This window comes from Micromys minutus (assembly GCF_963924665.1).
Source record: "Micromys minutus genome assembly, chromosome: 25".
NCBI lineage: Eukaryota > Metazoa > Chordata > Mammalia > Rodentia > Muridae > Micromys > Micromys minutus.
Window position 1 is genome coordinate 37,589,258 of NC_137960.1, and position 21,477 is coordinate 37,610,734.

Below are 21,477 nucleotides of genomic sequence, written 5' to 3' on the forward strand. Positions count from 1 at the left end.
GGAAGAGAGGCGTAGAGAAGTAGGTACCAGTCATGAATATGTGGAGAGAGGGGGAGGAAGGGAATGGGGAGAGGAGGGGATAAAGCGGGTAAGAGGAGGAAGAGAACGAGAGGCCATAGCACTTGTTCTGTTTTTTGAGACAGGGTTCCTATGTGTAAGGAGCCCTAGCTGTTCCAGACTTCTATTTAGACTAGTTCTCAAACTCACAGAGATCCTCCTGCCTCTGCCTCCCTCGTGCTGAGATTGAAGGTGTGGGCCACCATACCCAGAAACCTTTTTATTTTATTTTTATTTTTCAATTCTCCCAAGGGGTGGTGAGCTAGCACAGAGGGTAAAGGCCTTTACTGCCCAGACTAAAGACCTGAGTTCCCTGGGTCCAGCATAATAGCAGGTGTTGACCTCCAAGTGAACGCAACTGTGTATCCCTCCCAATCTCACAATAGCAACAGTGTAAATGTATCATTTCTGCACTTGAAACCATTTGCAATCAAGCTTTCCTCTTACACAGGCACAACCAAGAAGCCACTGTGTGAACCTAGGAGAAAGATTAATGAGCAGAGCTCACATATAGACTTGGAAGGAAACGTCTGAGAAATAAGAAAACGAGCAAATGCCCCCCACAGACATTAGTGTAAACAGATCTGAACCTGGGGCTGGAGAGATGGCTCCGGAGGTAAGGGCACTAGCTGCTCTTGTAGACCAGCCAGATTCCATTGCTAGCACCCACATGGTGGCTCCCAACCACCTGTAACTCCAGTACCTGGAGATCCAATGCCCTCTTCTGGCCTCACTGGGCATATAGGCACATGGTACATGCAGGTAAAAACCACTCATACATATACAACTAATTACGTAAAAAATAAATAAATAAACCTTTTGTGAAACTGACTGTCCTCCGGTGTCCGGACTATGTTCCATTGGAGTCCCAAGGTTTGTTTCGGTTGTCCCCACAGGTCACACTAAACCATGTATTCCTAGACCCCTGACCCTGTCCAATCATTTCCTGTATGGCCAGAAAACCGAACAAAAAAGTGTGACTTAGTTGATTCTTTCCGGGAGTGAAGTGGGGGTGGGCAGAGGTTGATTTATTGAGACTGGGTTTCACATAGCCCAAGCTGGCCTCAAACTTTCTATGTAGCCATGACAAGTCTGGTGGCTTGATCTTCCTGCCTTCACTTCCCCAGTGATAGGAACACACCCAATGTGAGGTGTTTTATTCCTATTCATATTTAGTTCTTTGTAGTTCAGCCTGATCTCGAACTTTCTAGTCATGTACCCAAGGAAAACCTTTAACCCCCTCCTTCCAAAGTGTTGGTATTACAGGGTTACCTATACACTGCGTTGGAACTTAAACTCTGATATCGATATCCTAAATTCTGTAACATCAGACCGTTTTCTGGAAACAACATCTATAACTCAAGGCCTTTTGGCTATTCGAGAGAAAGAATTTTTGCTCTCAAACCAAGTCCTTCTGGGACTGACTGCTAAGCTTAGCAGGCCTGGAATGGTCCTCCCATTTCCCCCCCCCCACTTCCCCTCCCCCCATCCCCCACCAGGACAGCGTAGTCATCCAAGCCTCCGCGTCCAGCAGGGGCCGCTGTGACGTCGCCACCGTACTCAGATGCGCCTCGGAGTCCACTCTCGCTGCGCAGGTTTGGGCGGAAGAGGCGGGGCAGGCGCGGAGGCGGCTCCCGCCTGCGGTCGGCGCGGTCCGGGGAGGGACCAGCGGACTTCGCAGGTGAGTGCGCCCCTACTGGCCCTCCCGCTCAGACCCTCCGGGGGTGATTCGCCCTCGGCCGGTTTCTTCTCTGCAGCTCTCCGGTCAGATCTGCGAGCGCGTTCGGTTCTGCAGAGTCGGGCTTCCCTCGGGACGCCTCTCGAACCCCGGGGACCGTGGGAATTGAGCTGGCCCAGGCTGTGCGTCCCAGGGATTGGGTGCAGCTAGCTGCAGACACACTGACTCGGGGCTGGGCGGCGTGGGAGTGTCCAGTTTCCTTTGACCTTGGGGGACCTAAGGAGGTTCAGGATGGGAGAGCTCCAGGGGAACGAAGGGAAGGGTTTCGTGGCTGTAGACCCAACCAGCCGGGAACCAGGCCCGGGTCTTACCAAGCGGTGACAGGCTGAGAAACGTGGATCCACTCCCAGCATAGTGCAGGTCAAGGGCAGTTTTACTTTTGTTTCCTAAACACTGCTCTTCTGGCAGTCTTAGCCTTCGTTAGCAGAATCTATAGCTTTATAAAAATCTCACCGGAAACGAACTTTTTACGGGCTTTCTTTCCTAGTCATCTCTAGTGCAAACTCCCGCCCAAGGAGACTCCTGCCGGGTTACTTTACTACTAAAACTCTGTATCTCTGGGGCTGCCCGGGTCACCTCCAAACTTAGGTATATAAGAGATCTAGTGTCAGTCCAGGTACTTCGTTCTTTTTCTGAACTCATCCTAATGCAGCCGTCCTCTGGTCGTACAGTTATTCTACAAGCTCCTTTTATTTATTTATTATTTTTTTTAAAGACGGTTCCATTGTAGCTGGCATCTTACTCCATTTGTAGTGAAGGATGTCCTCATTGTAGGCTAGCAACAATCTTCCCAGCTTCTACACGTTTCTAATTTAATTACCAGGCACTGTTTCTGTGCACATGAGATAAAAAGGACAGGGATGAAGTCTAGTCTAGTGGAGTGTGTGCACATGCAGACAACATCTGGTTTAAGCGGCAGCCCTTAATTAATTCTGGGGGTGGGGTAAGTATAGTAAAGGGGGACTGGTTGGCCTGGTGGAGTAGAGTTAGAATGGGCAGGCCCCTCCGAGGGGATGTTTGAGTCTAGACTTGAAGTTGAGTTTCCTTGCAGATACCTAGGTGAGAGTGTTCTATGCCTGTATGGAACAAAGATCCCTGGTTTGGCCAGAATGTGTCCCCCGGGTTTCACGTGTTGGGAATTTGGTGCAGTACGTTTAGGAAGAGGAGGGTCATGAAGGTTCTTCCTGATGAATGGGCAAGTCTGCTCAAGGATTAGTGGTTATTAAGGAAGTATGTGGCTTTGTTATGAAAACAAGGTCTCTCTGGCGTGTTTACACTGTGTCTCTTCTTATCTTCCGTCTTGTGATGCGTCTGTGATTCGGCCAGAAACCCTTCCATCAGATACCAGCTTCAGTGTGTGCAGAATGGAAGGGTAGTTTGTTTGAGGGGAGGTTGGGGGAGTTAGATGCAGTTAACTTGAATTTCCCAGACTCTAGAGGCATGAGGTAAATAAATCTTGACCCTTTAGAATCACCCCAGCTCTTGTTCAGTTGTAGCTACGGAAAGCATGCTAAGAATAGTCCCTTGTGTATGTAGACCACTGTCAGTGTGGCAGAGGCTGAAGATTACCAACTAAGGTAGACACTTGTCATTGTCCAGTTTGTTTAGTTTGGATTTTGTGTGAGGGGATGTATCTCATTTCTGAGCAGTAACAGGCACTTAAGTCCTGACACATTAGTCGGTTTACACTTTAACTGACACCCACTGCAAAAAGAAGCTTTTCTGACTAATTATTTCTGTGTGTGTGTGTGTGTGTGTGTGTGTGTGTGTGTGTGTGTAAATAGTTAGAAGGCACTACAGATTTGTGTAGCAAAACAACAGGTTTCCCCAGCACCTTCTCAGTGATGGGCCGTTGGACCAGGTTTATAGTAGCACCTTTCTTAATTCTCCTAATTTTGATACAGGCTCTCATTAAGTTACCCAGGCTGGCCATGGCCACACTCTGTGGACTTTACATCATCCTGCCCCACTGGGCCCAGAAGTGTTCTTTTCTTTTGAGTGCTTTGGAGGAGCTGGTTTTAGAGTCTTGCCTGGTAGTTCATGCCAGCATGAACTTTTACCATGCCAAGCCTAAAGTCATATTCGCTCCCTGAATCCCATGCGGAAAAGCCAGATGTGTGGTGTGAGTACGCCGTTCTAGAACTTTATTGCCAAAATGAGAGGTGGGGACCAGAGATTAAGCCTAGAGTACACAACTGTGCAAATGAGAGACCTGCACCCTGATTTACAGACAGCACTTACACAAACAACAGAAACTGACATGAATAAGGAAACTGTCCAGGAGTGGACACCTGTAGTCCCCAGTCACCAACACTTGGATGCACAAGAGTTTCAGGGCAGCCTAGAGACTTTGAGCTACCTGAGAGCCTGTCTCTAAGCAAGATGGTGGAAAGTCATCAGAAGCAGGACAAGGCATGACGTGCTTGTAACCCAACATGTGGGAGCCCTGGGGAGGAGGGCTGTGAGCTGAGGACACTAGGGCTAGGTAACAGCACCTTTCCTTGAGGAAAAAAGAAAACTATGAGCTTCTGTTCTGAGTCACCAGACAGATATTTTATTAACTGAGATGAAGACTCCAGGTTCAGCAGGTCTGACATCAAGAGTGCTCTGGGTACGGTCATGTTGGACACTGTAGGTCTCAGTGTATAGCCGTACCCGAAACTGATTTATTACAACATGGGTTTATAAAGCAAAGTAAGGAAAATGGAGAGACATGGGTAAAAAGAAGACCAGGCCTAGTGTTATCTACCAGTCTGCCTTGGCATCATGGAGGAAGCATGTAGTTCCTCTACAACAACTTAGTGGCAGGCTTCCAGGAGAAAAGCTAGGTGTTCAGTGTGAATCAGGTCACAGTTTCAGTCTAGGGAGTCACCTCTCAGTTTGGAGAATGTGGGGAACTTTGCCGAAGCCCTGTTTTGCAGACAGTAGTCAGCACTGGCTTGGCAGCAGGCCTTTGTACAAACAGCAATCATGGCTCCTGTGCTAACTCTGCTCAGGTGTACAATATAGTAATCCGTACCTGGGAAGCCAGTACTAGAGGCTGAGGCAGGAGGATCAAAAGTAGCCTTTGCTACATAGTTTAAAGCAGCCTAGAGTACGTGAAATCTTACCTCAGAAGGGAGGTGTGGGGGCAGCGAAGGCAAAGGACATATTGGCACTACCACAATCTGGAAAGGGACAGATGGTAGGGGTGGCGGAAGAGTTTAGATAGTCAGGAGGCCAGACCAAAGGAAAAGAAGTGTGTGTGTGTGTGTGTGTGTGTGTGTGTGTGGTGTGTGAGAGAGAGAGAGGGAGAGGGAGAGGGAGGGAGGGAGAGAGAGAGGGAGAGAGAGAGAGACGGACGCTGGGTTAGGTCCTTAGGCCTCCATCACTGTCTGCCTCCTTGCCTTAAGGCTAGTCTCACTGAACCTGCAGCTCACCCCGTGTCTGTGCTCACCATCACTGACTGGGCTGGCTGGTTAGTGAGCTCACCCCGTGTCTGCTTCCCAAGGCTTGGATCATAGGTATGCACAGCAGTGCCCAGCTTATTACATGGGAGGGGGTCAAACTCATGTTCTTTGCAGAGCAAGTGCCATTAGTTGGCACTGAGCCATCTCTGGCCCTCGTTTGTTTTGTGTTTGAGATGGGCTCTCCTATGTATGTAGCTGACCTGGAACTTGCTGTGAAGTTGGCCTGGCCTCAGACTCACAGTGCTCCTGTCTTGTCTCCTAAGAGCTAAAATTACTGGCACTGTGCCTTCTGCCCCTGTTGGTGTTTTATAGTTTGGTTTGGATCCCAGATTGACCTTGAACTCCTGAGCCTTTATTCCCTGAGTGCTGGAACGCATCCGTGTTCCACCTAAAACATCCTATTTCTTCAAGTGGGTATAACTACTCAACAGCCACTGCGTTGACTTAAGCTCCGGAGCCTGGCCAGTCACATTTTCAGATACCCTGCTCCCTATTCAGGGTTCTCCCCACCAGCCTGTTCTCTGCTAGCATCTACAAATGGTCATCATCTCTAGCAAAAGCTAGAGTAATGCCTTCCCTGGGTTTTATGGGTTTTATACATTTTTATCTAGACTACATCATTTGGGATGTTTGCCTGCTGGGAGGTGAGGGAGATGAGGGAAAGGGAGTGGGAGTAGCTAATAAAGGTAGCATTTGGCTTAATACTTTGAAGCATTTGTTATATATACACATGAACGTGATTTAAGCTGGTCTCATCAGCTAGGTTTCCTAACATAGGTAAGTAAGCTTCTGCTTGTGGGGCTGGAGATGGCTCAATGGATAAGAACACTGGCTGCTCTTTCGGAGGACCTGGGTTCAATTCCCAGTACCTACATGGTGCTTCACAGTAATTCACTTGTGGCCTCTCTGGGCGCTTCACATACACAGAGCACAGATACGCTTGCAGGCAGTGCCCACAGGAATAAAATCAAAGTGAACAAATCTTAAAAGTTCGGCCAATGATGGGCACAGAAAGAAACACATCCAGATACACCCGAAAGGGCAGAGCTGCAGGCTGTGAAGCAGGGGTTAACATTCCTGTATGTAGTGTTTGTACACACACGAATGTAGAGGTCAGAGGACAGTTTGCAGGAGTCACTTCTCTCCTTCTACCACATGATTCTGGGGCCTGGACTCTGGCTGTCAGGCTGGATTGGTGACAGTACCCTTAACTGCTGAGGTGTCTCCCTTGGTCCCAAGCGAGGACTGAAGGGGAACATAAGACTGACCAGGACTGTCTCCTCCCTGGTGCAGGGGCTGCTGGGCATTTCTCAGGGGAGGTGGCAGGTCCCCCCCCCACATGCCTTTTGGGCTTTCTGCTCTCAGTTGTGTGACCATGAACTACAGCATCACAATCTCCTGCTGTTCCAGCACAGAAACTGTGCAGCTTCCTTTTCCTTTTATTCTGCAGTGCTAGGACCAGATAGGCAAACCGTCCATAACTGGGCTACATCTCCCGTGGAGAACTAGGGTATTTTTTTTTTTTTTCTTTATCCTAATTCTACAAAATTAAAAAAAAAATTTTTTTTGTGGGGGGTAGGTCTCTATTAAATGGGAATCCATTGAACTGTTGTTTCTTGGCAGGCATGGCTTCTGTGCCTGTAATCTCAGCACTCTGAAGCTGAGGCAGAAGGACCTCTCATCATCTGAGACAAGTATGGTCTACATAGTGAGTCCAGACCAGCCTGGGCTTCAGTATGAGACCCTGTCTCAGAATCTAAAACAAGAGGCTGGGAATAGATGGTTCGGTGGTTAAGAACACTTGTTGAGGGGCAGGTGTAGCGCACACCTTTAATCTCAGCACTCAGGAGGAAGAGGCAGGCAGATCTCTATGAGTTCAAGGCCAACCTGGTCTACAAAATGAATTCTGGGATAGCCATAGCTACACAGAGAAACCCTGTCCCAGATAAACAAAACAAGAGCACTTGTTGCTCTTACAGAGTCTTGGTTCGATTCCCAGCACCCAGAGGATGGCTCACAGTCATCTTGGTTCCAGTCCCAGGGTTATAACACCTTTCTGACTGCCACAGGGGCCAGGCATGCAGTTGGTGCACAGACACACATGTAGAGATGCATAAATGAAGCAATATATATTTCTTCTTTTTTATCTTTTTAAATTCTTAAATTTTTTATCTTTTTCTGTATTTCTCTTTTATTAATGGAGCTGGAGTGTTGGCTCAGTGGTTAAGAACACTCTGATCCTGCAGAGGACCAGGGCTGGGTTTCCAGCATGCATGTGATGGCTCATAGCCATCTGTAACAGGGAATCCAGCATCCTCTCCTGACTCCTGAGGGCACCAGGCATACACATGGTACGCATATGTGTATGCAGGCAAAACATTCATACACATAAAATAATAAAGCTAGAAAAAGAAATTTTCAAAAAAGAAAATCCTGGGTTAGAGAGATGGCTCAGTGGTTAAGAGCACCAACTGCTCTTCCAGAGGTCCTGGGTTCAAGTCCCAGCAACCACATGGTGGCTCACAACCATCTGTAATGAGATCTGATGCCCTCTTCTGGTGTGTCTGAAGACAGCTGCAGTGTACTCACATTAAATAAACTTTTATGTTAAAATAAGGAAAATCCTACTGATTTGCTTAGCTGTTCCTTTGACAGTACATCAAATAAATAAATACCATGAGCCCTGAAATTCTTGTACTTTAGGACTGATTGGGGTTCCAAGGATGGAGGAGTCAGAGCTGAGCCTGTGCTGTTTGCTTATTTTACCCTCTAAAGCTTAACCAGAAGTTAGAAGTAGTAGCCACCTGTGTGCTTTCTGTGAGCCACACAGACATTGTAACTATTGGAAGTTAGGAAGGAAAATCATGAGGCTCATTACCAAAGAAATAAAGGAAGCGAGTCTCAGACCCCAAATACGAAGAGAATGACATCGAGTATGTCAGGGTTTGTATATGTACGTATTTAAGCTTATGAAATCCTTTCTCTTTTTGGCAAATCTTGGTCTTTAAAACCACCTTGACCTGATGTGGTCCCACACGCCTTTCATCCCAGCCCTCAAGAGGCAGTGGTAGGTGGATCTCTGTATTTGAGTCCAGCTTGGTCTATGTAGTGAGTTCCAGGACGGCCAGGGCTAAGTAGTGAGGCCCTGTCTTGGATGGATGGATAGATGGATGGATGGATGGATGGATGGATGGATGCATACATAACATACATACATACATACATACATACATACATACATAGAAGAGAGAAAGAAGGAAAGAAACAAAGATAGACAGACATTTACATTTCGATTATTCTGGGATGCCTGCCACCACTAATAAGATGGGTTCTGTTGCATTTGTAGTAACTAGGATTTGGTTGCTCTCTGTGGTGTCCACAAATGACTGCCCAGTTTGTGCTGAGCAGTAGGAAGGAGACGCAGAATGTGCACAGCAGAGCTGACTGTCGCTCGCTCTTTGCTAGCCCTGATTTCCCAGGGTCTGGGTTGAAGTAAGGTTGGAGACTCACTGGACTTTATGAACTCCTTTGTTTGTTTGTGTTTTTTTTTTGTCCAGATAGGATTTCTTGTGTAGCCCTGGCTGGCCTGGAACTTAGAAATCCCCCTGCCTCTGCATCCCAAGTGCTGAGATGAAGGGTGTGCACCACCACTTCCAGCCTTTTTTTTTTTTTTTTTTGAACAAATCATTAATAACTACTGTTAATATTTTTTAGTTCGATACCCAGTGCTATTTGAGGTGAGGAAGAAGAACCAAAGCAGTGTTCCCCATAGTTTTGGGGCCTCGCCGGACCCCTGAGACAGTCGTATGAGCAAGCAGGCTGGTTGCAGCTAGAAAGCTCCCCAGAAGTGCTTGGCCTAGTGGACTGACCCAGCCTTGCGCAGGGCGAGAGAGACACAGTGCTTGTTATGTAGTGCCTGGGGCTCGTCCATGCGTGTGGCTCGTCCATGCGTGTGGCTCGTCCATGCCGGTTCTAAGCACCTGTGACAGTGCTCTTCTGACTTCCATTGCAGGTCCTGAGCAGCATGGCTATGCCTGGTGTTAGGCTGCTCACAGGTGCTCTCAGAAAGCCCGATGCCTGGACCAGACTCTGGGGTGTGATTCAAGGGACATCTTCACACAAACTTTGTGCTTCCTGGAACCGATGCTTATATTTTTCCAGTAGCAAGTTAAACACATTGAATTATAAAACGTTTTCCCCTAACATTTTCTCTCTGCGACTCCCAGAGTTTTTAGTATCTCCAGAATGTATTTTTCCATTTTCTATACGACTCAAAAGCAATATAAACTCCAAGAAATCTTCTAAAAAGACCCTGCAGAAAGATGCAGATGATGAGGACTCCGATGAGGAGACCAGTCACCCCGAGAGGAGCGAGCAGGAGGAGGAGCTTGAGGGTGAGCCCGGTGTGGCCAAGGACTACAAAGACCTGGAAAAAGTGGTACAGTCTTTCCGGTACGACGTCATCCTGAAGACAGGCCTTGATGTTGGGAGAAAGTGAGTATGACGTGCGTGTCACCATGTGACATGTGATATCACCGTGTGATACCATGCACCGCTTAGGTGGCCTGTCTTGGGGAGAAATACCATAGATGTGAAAGGGCTTTACAGGTGACAAAACTGCAGTTCACACACACAACTGCGGTGCTGTGAACCATTGATTTAATGATAGATTTTTCTTCTCCACAGTGCTGGGGATAAAACCCGAGTCTTGTACATGGCGAGCGTTCGTCCACTGAACCATGCCTCTATCCCTAGTAATAACCTCTTAAAGAGAAAGGATGCACAGCCACAGAGAACCACCAGAATTTCCCACTGCAGCATGAGAAAGTAATCCCAGAACCAACAGGAACAGGCGGTGGTAGTTAGGAGTGCAGGTGCTGGGCTAGCATGTTGGCTCAGTGGGTCGGAGTGCCTGTCGTTGAGTCTGACAACCCAGGTTCAGTCCTGGGAGCCACAGACATGTGTCACGGCAGACATGGACCCACAGTCACTCACTCATACATCGCCATATACATAAACCAGAATGCAGTTTCTGGGCCACTGAGGTCGCTCCATGGGTAAAGGTGCTTGTATATAAGTGTCCTGACCTGACTCTGGTTCCGGATCCCAGGAAGGAGCAGGAGAGAGCTGGTTCTTACAAACACACAAAGAATGCAGGATTGACCTAAAGCTCAGGGTGATGCCTGCAGTCTGAGCATCTGTGAGGAGCCTGCCTGAGATGCATATTTTGAAGCTGTCTAAAGGGAAAAAATGGGTTCTTGGGCCAGACTACTAGTATTTCATACTACTAACTAGTAAGCAACCTTCTGCATATTACTGAAATGTCCCTGATGCAAAATAGGACTGAGAGAAGCTACTTTAGACGGTAATGGCTAGGGCCTTTTTAAAAATGCATTAAATGTCCATGTATGACAGGCGGGGTGTGTGGACTTGGAAGACTGCTTTGTGGAGTGAGTTCTGTCCTTGCAGCTTTGGGGGTTCCACCTCGGAACCCCTTTTACCTTCTAAAGCCATTACCGCTCTATAGCCCATGCTGGCCTCACACTCACTGAAATTCTCCTGCTTCAGCCTCCCAAGTTCTGGGATTGCAGGTAGAAGCGGTAGGATTAAGGTCTGTGTACTAGGCCTAGTGTGCAGTAGGCTTGCGCTGTCACAAACACCGTGCCCCATGCAGTGCACAGTGTTAGGGTGTGTGTTTCAGTCATTCTGCTGGGTGCTGGTTCCTGGTAGTGACCCAGCCACTTGTTCCCTCTTTGTTCTCTGTCACTGTTGGGGTACATGCAAGTTAAGAGGGAATTTAAGATTTCCTTCTGTAATCATTGTGTGTCTTACTTCTTAAGTCCACAGAACATAAAAGACTGTAGGCCCTACTCTGAGCATCCTGATCAGGGTTGCTGGTTACTATCTAACATCTGGCTAACTCCTCTAGGGCCTGAACTGGCTGCTCCCTTTATTAAGCTGAGCCAGATGTCAGTCATCTGGAGTCAGGTCATGTCTGTTGTCCTCCTCTGGTCACCAGGGGGTTAAATTCAGAGGCGAATGGCTGTCAGAGTGGAATTACTCCACCCTCAGCACACACGCGCACACACTTACACACACGGGCAGGGCAGTTCCATATGTGTGATGCCTGGTTTCTCATTCTGAGTACCAGGCAGGTAGCTGAGGGGCAGGGAACACCCACTCAATCTGACCATTGTGACCCACCGGGCTACTCTCATGCCGTTGCTTCTAAAACCGCCATAAAACCCCATGTAACAGCCACCAGCCTGAGAAGCAGCAAGCCAAATCAGAATCGGAAGTGCCCTTTGGTCTCCCTGTTTAGATGTGTGTAAGTGATGGCCACTCTCACTTTGTGTCTCGACTTTCACTCAAGCTCAGGGTATTGTGGGGACTTGCCCAGTAGACGCTAACAGCAACTGTTTTTCTCACAGCTGTGTGATCGTTGAGTGTATTTCAGTTTTTAAGTGTTTTTTCTTTCTCTTTAATAGCAAAGTGGAAGATGCATTCTACAAAGGTGAGCTCCGGCTGAATGGGGAGAAGTTGTGGAAGAAGAGCAGAACGGTGAGCCATCCCACCTCATGACAGCCCGTGACCACGTCTGCTGCTCTGCTAGTCAGTGCTGTCCCCAGACCCTTGGGCCCTGGCACCTTCCTTCTCTGAGGTCCTGATGATGCTGGGAACCGTGTCCAGACCATGTCCCTTCTCAGCCACGGAGAGCTGATGAGGAAGAGGAGCTAGGACTCAGCCCCCCTCACTCAGACCTGTACAGTGTTAACATCAGCTGCACAGAGTCATGGCAAGTAGATGGCCAAGGTTGACTGAGGCTCACCTGAGCAGGGGTGTGACTCGGTCCGGTCACTTCGGCAGGCAGCTGGCAAAACAAGATGCCCAAATTTTCTAGCAAGTTCTGTCTCGTACACACACGCACGCACATGCACACACTCATGCTGGAAGGCAGAGTGAGGAAGATGACCACAGATCCAGGCAGCCAAGACTACATTACACCAAAACAAAACAGTGTGTGCACGTGTTAATATCCGCTCCATATATTTTGAATTAAATACCACTCATATTCTTCTGAGATTATTATGAGCTACATTGTTTTCAAATGCATTTTATTCTGTGTGTTTGAGTGCTTCGGTTATGTGCACAGGTGCAGGCAGTTGCTGTGCAAGTCAGAAGGTCCCCTGATACTAGAGTTGCAGACGGTTGGTTGTGAGCTACATTGATGGCTGGGAAGCAAACCAGAGACCTCTGCAATAGCAACAGGCAGCTGGCAAGAAGGTGCCCGTGACTGCTGAGCCGCCTCCAGCTAGTAGTCATTCTCTTCATGCTTTCTATGTTTTGAATTCTATTTTTTAAATTTATTTTATGTGTATAAATGCCTGCAAATATGCATGTGCATAATTGTGCCTGCCGCCCACAGAAGCCAGAAGAGGGTACCAAGTCTCCCAGAGCTGGGATTAAGGATGGTTGTGAGCCACTCTGTGTGTACTGGGAACCAAACCCAAGTCTGCAAGAGTAACAACTACACTTAGCTGCTGAGCTCTAGCCCTCCTCTGTTAATTTCCTTCATGCCTTTTGAATATAGCTTTAAAAAAAAATGTATTTAGTCAGGGAATGGGGAGTGTAGGGACATGCATGTCACAGCATCGATGCGGATGAAGGCTAGAGGGCAATGTGACACAGTGGCTTCTTTTCCTCCATGTTGGGTTTGGAGTCAGGAACTCAGGTCAGGCATTGCTGCAGGTGCTGAGCTGTCTCACCTTCCCTCTGAGATACATGAGTTTTATGTGTGTGTGTGAGACAGGGTCTCACTGTGTACATTAGGCTGGCCTGAGTGCAGAGAAACCTGCCTGCCTTTGTCTCCTGGATGCTGGGATTAAAGGGTGTGTGTGTTCTGCCACGTTTTTAACCATGAGATTATCACTTAACAAAACTCAATAAGGAAGATGTAAGAAATCTTTAATGAAACATTTGAAAGCAGGACGAGGGACACAGCTCACCTGGTAGGATGTCTGCAGAGCGTGTGAAAGAAGCCTGGGTTCAGCATCACAGCAACTTAACCCCAGCAGGCAGAAGAGTCAGAAATTCAAGGGCATCCCCACTACAGAGTGAATCTTAGGCCAGCCTGAGATACTTACGATAGATACTTGTCTGGGGTAGAGCGTGGCTTAAAACTAAGGCCCTTGCTTAGAAGCATAACCTGTTAGCATTGGGAGGTAATGAGGAGGCCCACTGTTTCGAAGGGTGGTTTTTATTTTTTATGTTCCAGAGGCCTGCTAGGGCAGGATCTGAGCTACCTTGAGTCGCCTTGGGGTGTGGAACATTAAGCGTGTCTGTGTGCCCCTGTGAACACTGAGATTCTTTCAGTGCTTGCTCCTGGGGACCATGCAGAACATTGCTGCTGCCCACATAGAAGAGGGGAGGCTGCCTCCATTCTTGTCTCAGCTGTCAGTCTGGCCAGGGAGCTCTCGTAGCCTTGGGCTGGCAGGTGCAGGCTGACCCTGCATTGTTCATTGAGCTGCACAAAGGCCAGTGCTCCAGATGGCCCTTCACCCTGCCCTGTTGCTTTCTGGACTGTGGCTGGGCTGCCTTCTCTACTGCTTTACCTCTGAAGGCCCCTCGTAGCTGGAGCCTCATTTGCAAACTCCATAAGCCTGTTTTTCTTCCCCCTGCTTTGAGGTATTGTTAACCACAGCCTAATTGCTCTGCTTCATCCTGCCTTGGGTGTTCTGTTGTCTCAGCCACTTTCCAGATTTCTCCTGAGGGTCAGCAAAGGCAAAGGCCAGTATTAACACTCTGCCTTGTTACTAGGAGGCCTGGTAGCCATAGAAACGGCAGCTAAGTGGAGATTTGAAATGTAGATATTTGAAACAGCCTCTAATCCCAGCCAGTTTTGCTTTGTGTCCGAGAGGAGCAGGCTATGGATGGGACTAAATAGCGCATGCCTGCTTCCCCAGCCTGCTCCGTGGAGCCAGGGCCTGGCTGCAAGCCCCGAGGGTCCAGCTTGTCCGGTGCTGCAGCTCAGTCCCCTACTCCCCACCTGTCACTGAGCAAAGCTTCTGTGTTCCGCACACTAGGCGGGGTCCAGAGGGCTGTGTTGACCCTGGTGACAGGGTAGCAGCTTGAGAAGCCTAAGGGAGTCAGCTGGGCTAAGAGGAAACGTTTGAGCCCAGAAGGGAGAAACGCCATCACTTTTTTTTCTATCTCCTTTTAAAAACATTTTATTAGCACATATTAATTTACAATAGCATTTCATTACGGCATTTTCATGCATACGATGTGCAGTGATTGTGTTCACCTCTCCATTAACCTCTTGTGCCCCACACTCCTGGCTTCCTTCCTTTCTCAGCTTTATGCTCTCTCCTCTTCTTCCTTTTCCTCCTCTTCTTCCTCCTTTTTTTTTTCTGTAGTATGAGCTTATTAAAAACTTGCAATCCTCCTGCCTCAGCTGGGTTTATAGTTATGAACCATAATCCAGCCTAAGTAAATGTTTGGGTTGTTGAGATGGCTCAGCAGATAGAGGGGTTTACTGCCAAGCCTCATAACTGAAGTTCCATCCTTAGACCCCATGTGGTTGAAGGAGAGAACCAGCTCCACAGAGTTAGATTTCAGCTTCCACACAGGCCTTGGCACACACGTGTGCCCTACACCCCAAAAGAAATGGTTTCAAAATTTTTAAGTTAGGGGCTTAAAAGACAGTTCAGTGACTAAAAGCGCTTGCGATGACCCAGGTTCGATTCCCAGTACCACATGGTGGCTCACAATGCTATAATTCCAATAGCAAGAGATCCATTCTATCTCTGACTTTTAAGGGAACCAGTCATCCACATGACACCTAGACATGCATGCAGGCAAAATGCCCATAACATAAAATCTAAAAAACGTAAGTGAATTTGAATGAAATATGCCAGTTTTTGCTGTGCATTTGTTTGTGGGAGGGAAGGCTTGGTTTCTTGTTTTAATATACTTATTTTAAAATTTTTAAATAGCTTATTTTACGTGAATGGGTGTTTTGCTCACATGTACATCTGTGCACCGTGTGCATACTTTGGTACCAGGGAGGCCAGATGAGGGTATCATGTCCCCTGAAGTGCAGTTGCAGTCAGCAAGAGCAGTGATCACTGTTAACCACTGAGCAATCCCTTCAGACCCAGTGGCCCACATATGAGTTGCTATAGGTTAATAAAAGCAGTTGGGGACAGAACCATATTCTTTCTGGCCTAGATTTTGTCAGAAAGAGCAGCATGTGGCCAGGCAGTGTTTAGCCCCGCTTGGCTAAATTCTTGGCTGGATTCTCTAATGAGCTATTTGGACCAGGTATCTACAAGGTGTTTCCCATGTACCCACCAACACGGACTAAGTCCTTGTAGCTGGGCCCTGGAGGTAACGTGGCTCTCCAGGGTGACAGCTTTAGCCGACAGTCCTCTGGTAAGGTTAATCTGGCCTCAGCCCCTGGATCCAACCCTTCCTCTTGTGTGCTGCCCACCTTTGGTGTGAAGCTAGTCTGTCCCTGAGTCTTTCTCATGGGGCAGCCAACACTAAAAGGTGTGGCTTACTTGAAATTCTCTGCAGCCAACCATGGTGACCAATGTCTATGAAACTGTCTCATCCCATTTTAGGGCATCCTGGGTAGAAATCAGTGCCGGCCTTCCTCCTGGTGCATCCTTTTGCACGTCCTTGCTTGCTAAGGTTGTGCCCCACTTTTCAGTGTTTTCCCAGTGTTTCCCAGACAGACAGATTTGTCCCCGTGCTCCTTCCATGACCTGCCTGATGACCTTCTAGCCTGGACTTCAGACGGGAGCCACTGTACTTGAGGCTCCTGTGTGCCCACCTACCATGCAGTCCAGAACCTGGGAGCCAGCCTGAGAGGAGCCTCCCTCTGTGACAGCCACCACATTAAAGCAAAGCAGGACTTTTACATTGGCCTAGGTTTCCCAGAATGGAGTAAAGGTTGTTTCCCTGTGTTCTCAGGTGAAGGTGGGAGATACTCTGGATCTCCTTGTTGGAGAGAACAAAGAGACAGGAACAGAGGTGGTGATGCGGATTCTCCTGAAAACCGTTTATGAAGAGAAGACGGAGAATGATAAGTACCGGGTGGTGTTGCGCCGGTGGAAGAACTTAAAGCTGCCTAAAAAGACTAAATAAACGTGGCTTCTCCTCCTAATGTCCGGGTGGGGCAGCATAAAAAGGACATTCTTGCTAAAATAAAGCTCTCCTGTCGTTTGTGGGGTCACTAGAGCACTCTGGAAGCTGGGATCTGTGTGGTTCCCTTCTGGGCTGGCCTATGCTCCCTTAGACATTCTGAGAACCCCCTTGTTCTGTGCAGAGACCAATTCTGGATGAGCCCAGGCCAGGAAGGATATTACAGCTTGCCTGCCATTTCCCACATTAACTACCTCAGGAGTCACTGTAAAATAAATTGGTCTTGTTTCTTTGTGGGTTCTGTTGTTTTGTTTTATTGTTGGTTTTTGTTTTGTTTCTTATTAGTGTGTCTTAGGGTTTTATAGCTGTGATGAGGCACCATGACCACAGCAACTCTTACAAAGGAAAGCATTCACCTGGGGCTGGCTTACAACTTCAGAGGTTTAGTCCATTATCATCATGGCAGGAAACAGAGGCACACAGGCAGACATGCTGGAGAAGCAGAGAGTTCTGCATCTTGATCTGAAGGCAGCAGTGGAGACTTCATTCGCCACACTGGGCATAATTTGAGCACATAAGATCTCAAGTTCGCCCCCCACAGTGACATACAACAAGGCCACACCTAATAGTGCCACTCCCTGTGGCCAAGCATTCATAGGAGCCTATCTGTGGTGGCTGTACCTGTTCAAACCCACACAGGGTCTCACTGTGTAACCCCGACAAGCCTCAAAACCGCCAAGATCCACCTGCCTCTGCCTCCTGAGTACTAGGCTTCAAAAAAGAAAGGCATCACCACACCTGATGGAGTCTCATAGCTCAGGCTGGCCTTTGGCTGCTGAGCCTTCCTCAAGAGTGAGGATTATAGAATAGACATTTAACACCATATCTGGCTTCTTGGTGCTTGTTTAAATATTTCCCTGGTATAGGGACTTTGATTCAGGCATCTTATGGCCAAAGCCAGCAGAGTCAAGGCAGCCCGTCAGGTCTTGACAAGACGAGCTCTGGAACCTTTTACCAGTTGTCTTGGATGTTAGTGTTGGTTCTTTTCTTTGTCTTCTGTAGTCTGGAAGGAGTAAAATTGTCCCCTCCATCCCAACTGGGCTACACATTTTATATTCAGAGATTCAGTTCCCATCACCTGCATGGTGGCTCACCACTACAGTCCTACCTAGGGGATTTGACATCTTCTTCCAGCCTTCATGGGTACCAAACATGCATGTGGTTCACAGACATATAAGCTTTATCTAAAGCACCCACTTATGTAAAGTGGAATTTCTTCATGTTCTCTTATATAACTATATTGTGTTTGTATACATATGTATATCTATATACACACATATAAGACCATTTGACCCACAAAGCAGACACTGTTTACTATCTGACCCTTCACCGAAAATGTTTAACTCCCGGCTCAAGAGAACAAGCAATTTAGTTTGAGGTAGCAATAGGAGATACACAAGGTCTTCTCAGGCTAGACCAGTGTGCTAACCCTCATGAGAGTTACACAAAGAACTGAGTCTACCTGGAGCAGAGTAGAGCCGAGCACAGGTGCACGCCGCACAGTATGTGTGCTGTATACACTCAGGTCTGTGACCTCCCCGGAGCCAAGCCTTAGCACCCGGTAGGAGCAGTTCCAAGAGGAGACTCATGGTTCTGTCCCCCAGAAGACTGGTTATCCCAGGTGGGCTCTTGTTTGTTCTCCATAACGTCCTGAGATCTGAGTCTGGAAATGAAGCTTCTAGAACCCAAAGTAGTTAAGTTGGAGGTCAGGAGTCTGAAGGTTTTCACCACTTTGGTTTGAAGAACCCGGGAAAATATATCTTTATCTGAGAGCTTTTAAATTCTCCAGAGCAAGAGAGATGCCTGGTGACCTATGTGAACTCAATCCTGAAACTCACATGGTAGGAAAACCAACTCCCCACATTTGCCCTCTGGCCACCAAACACATTCTAAGCTACAACACTAAAACTAGGTATAGTTTGCATAGTTTAATCCTAGTCCTGAATCTCTGAGTTCAAGGTCAGCCTGGTCTACATGGTGAGCTCTAGCCCAACCAGGGCTATCTAAAAAAAGACCCAGTCTCTCCAAAAAAAAAAAAAAAAAAAAAAAAAAAAAAAAAAAAAGAGGTTTTTGTTAAAACATTTAAAAGATTTAAACTCTCAGGAAGAAATGATCAATACTGTGTAAAGGTCAACATGGGATTTCTGCACAAATCACTTTGTTATTTAAGGTAGTGACAAATTACATTTTAGTTCTGTGTCCATACTTTACCTTCTCCATCTCTCTCCCCACTTTCCTCTCGGCTTCTCTTTGCACTTGAAGAAGCCTTGGATGGTGAGGTACAGTACGCTGAGGTACTGATCTTTAACCCACAGATGAGCTGTGGCCATAACTTTACCTTATCTCTCTCTCTTCTCTCTGCATCTCACAGTCCTTGCTGGACAAACAAGGATCAGGACAAAGTCAACGCAGGAAAGCCTTTGGCATTTTTGGAAGGCCTCGGTCAGTATGTAACTGGGGCTGGCCTTCAATGTGGCGCATAAGCCTTGACTGTCTAAGTGCTGGGATGACAGCTGGGCACCTCCATACCTGGTACCAAGAAGGCCATTTGAAAGCTCATTAGTAACTTGTACCTCACTTAACGGCTTCCCAGGTCAGACCCTTTCCCGACTAGAGTTTTTAAAAATCAAATTGAGCTGGGCCTAGTGGCACACACCTTTAATCCCAGCACTCAGGAGGCAGAGGCAGGTGGATCCCTGTGAGTTCAATTCTCAGCAGCCTTATCAGGTAGTTCAAAATTGCCTGTAACTCCAACTCCAGGGGATCCAATGTCTCTGTGGGTACCCAAACTTCCCATATACACAAAGACCCATAGTTAAATATAATAACTTTTTAAAACAACCAAACAATGAAGACATCTGGCCACAGATGATGCTAGTCTGGTCATAGCATGTGGCAAAGACTGATCTCAAGAGACACCGACAGTGCAAGGGACTGGAACATATTTATTAAAACTAGCAGACACTTAAAAGCCACTGGTGATGATTTTCATGGCACTGTTACAACTCACCATTACTGAGGTTGAATAACAGCTGCCTTTTAATGTGGCAAGACTTCTCCAGTCCAAATGTGAGCAACAGGTGATGACCGGTTCAAAGACAATCTCTGGACATCTTACAACACAGTCGTTCTCAACTGGGGCCATGTGCCCGTCCTCCCTGGGGGCATTTGACAATACCTGATATTTTTGTTGTCATGACAGACAGGCTGCTAGAGACCCCAAGAAAGGAGAACCTGAACATGATACTAAACATCCCATAATGTAAGCAGACCAACCTTACAGCAAAGGACTGTCAAATGAGCATCATGTCAGTAGTGTGGCAATAGGGAAAGCCTGGTCTATATTTCTATATAGGATGCCGAACGAGAAAATATTTTAAATATATCGTTTGGCTACAGATGCTGGTGCATGACTGGAATCCTAGCACTTGATTGGTAGAAGCCGGAGGATCAAGAGTTTGGGGCTATCAGGGGTGATATGGCCAAAGAAACCACCACCAACAACAAGAACAATACCACCACCACCAACAAGAACAATACCACCACCACCAAGAACAACACCAACAATAATACCACCACCACCAAGAACAATACCACCACCAACAACAATAACAAGAACAATACCACCACCACCAACAAAAACAATACCACCACCACCAACAAGAATACCACCACCACCACCACCAATACCACCAACAAGAACAATACCACCACCAACAAGAATACCACCAACAACAAGAACAATACCACCACCACCAAGAACAATACCACCACCACCAACAACAATACCACCACCAACAACAATACCACCACCAACAACAAGAACAATACCACCACCACCAAGAACAACACCAACAATAAGAATACCACCACCACCAACAAGAACAATACCACCACCACCACCACCAAGAACAATACCACCACCACCAAGAACAACACCAACAATAAGAATACCACCACCACCACCAACAACAAGAACAATACCACCACCACCAACAACAAGAACAATACCACCACCACCAAGAACAACACCAACAACAAGAATACCACCACCACCAACAAGAACAATACCACCACCACCACCACCAAGAACAATACCACCACCACCACCACCAAGAACAATACCACCACCAACAAGAATACCACCACCACCACCACCACCAATACCACCAACAACAAGAACAATACCACCACCAACAAGAATACCACCAACAACAAGAACAATACCACCACCAAGAACAATACCACCACCAACAACAACAATACCACCACCACCACCAGCAGCAGCAGCAGCAACAACCTACTTCTCATATCAAAGGATGAATTTTTTAACCAATATAGGGAGGCAATTGTTCATTGATTGACTATTCTTATTTTATTCGATTATGTATTTTTAGCTCATGTGCATTGCTGGCTTGCCTGTATATCTGATGAGAATGTAAGATCTTGTGAGTTGTCATGAGTGCTGGGAATTGAACCCAGGTCCTCTGGAAGAACAGCCACTGCTCTAACCTGCTGAGCCATCTCTCCCACCCCCATGAGTGTTCACTGCAAAGTCCTCAGCTCTAAATGGACTGGAGCTTGTATGTAGACGAAGCAGGCCTTGAACTCAACAAAAACCCAATGTGCTTCTGACTCCCAACACTGGCATTAAAGGTGTTCTTTACCGTGCTAGGATTTTTCAAGAAACTAAAACAGTTCAGTTCAGTGGATGCTCACCAACCTACCTAAAGGGTGCAATTATACTGAGCAAGGAAAAGGAACTCTGCCTTACCTTGGCTTTACAGTCAGAGAATTCCCAACTACCTGGTCTCCGGGGAGCAGCGCCTGGAACACTGTGTTCCCAGGACAGCAGGACTCTCTAAATGCGTGAGTCCCATAGCTTGCTCACTAGCTCCAATCTGTTTGGAAATCAGCAAACGCTGCAGATCAGGGTTCATTATTCCCCCTCAGCAACGCTGTTAAACATTCACCAACGCCCATGTGAGGCTTTCCTTACGAAGCACTTTGGCCCACTGTCCCCTT

At 47.3% G+C, this 21,477-nt stretch overlaps 1 protein-coding gene across 3 annotated transcripts; it reads left to right on the forward strand.

Annotated features, from left to right (window-relative positions):
- Nucleotides 1-1,673: 1,673 nt before the first annotated feature.
- On the forward strand, nt 1,674-16,688 carry MTRES1 (mitochondrial transcription rescue factor 1). 3 transcript variants are annotated; one of them, XM_080937636.1, is made up of 4 exons: nt 1,674-1,738; nt 9,257-9,738; nt 11,733-11,805; nt 16,222-16,688. In XM_080937636.1, the coding sequence occupies exons 2-4, from the start codon at nt 9,269-9,271 to the stop codon at nt 16,393-16,395; spliced, it is 717 nt and encodes a 238-aa protein (XP_080793762.1). In that variant the 5' UTR covers nt 1,674-1,738; nt 9,257-9,268; the 3' UTR covers nt 16,396-16,688. The 3 variants fall into 3 exon arrangements, with proteins under 3 accessions (XP_080793762.1, XP_080793763.1, XP_080793764.1); XM_080937637.1 differs by lacking the exon at nt 1,674-1,738 and adding an exon at nt 1,769-1,917; XM_080937638.1 differs by lacking the exon at nt 1,674-1,738 and adding an exon at nt 2,045-2,155.
- The last annotated feature ends 4,789 nt before the right edge of the window (nt 16,689-21,477 follow it).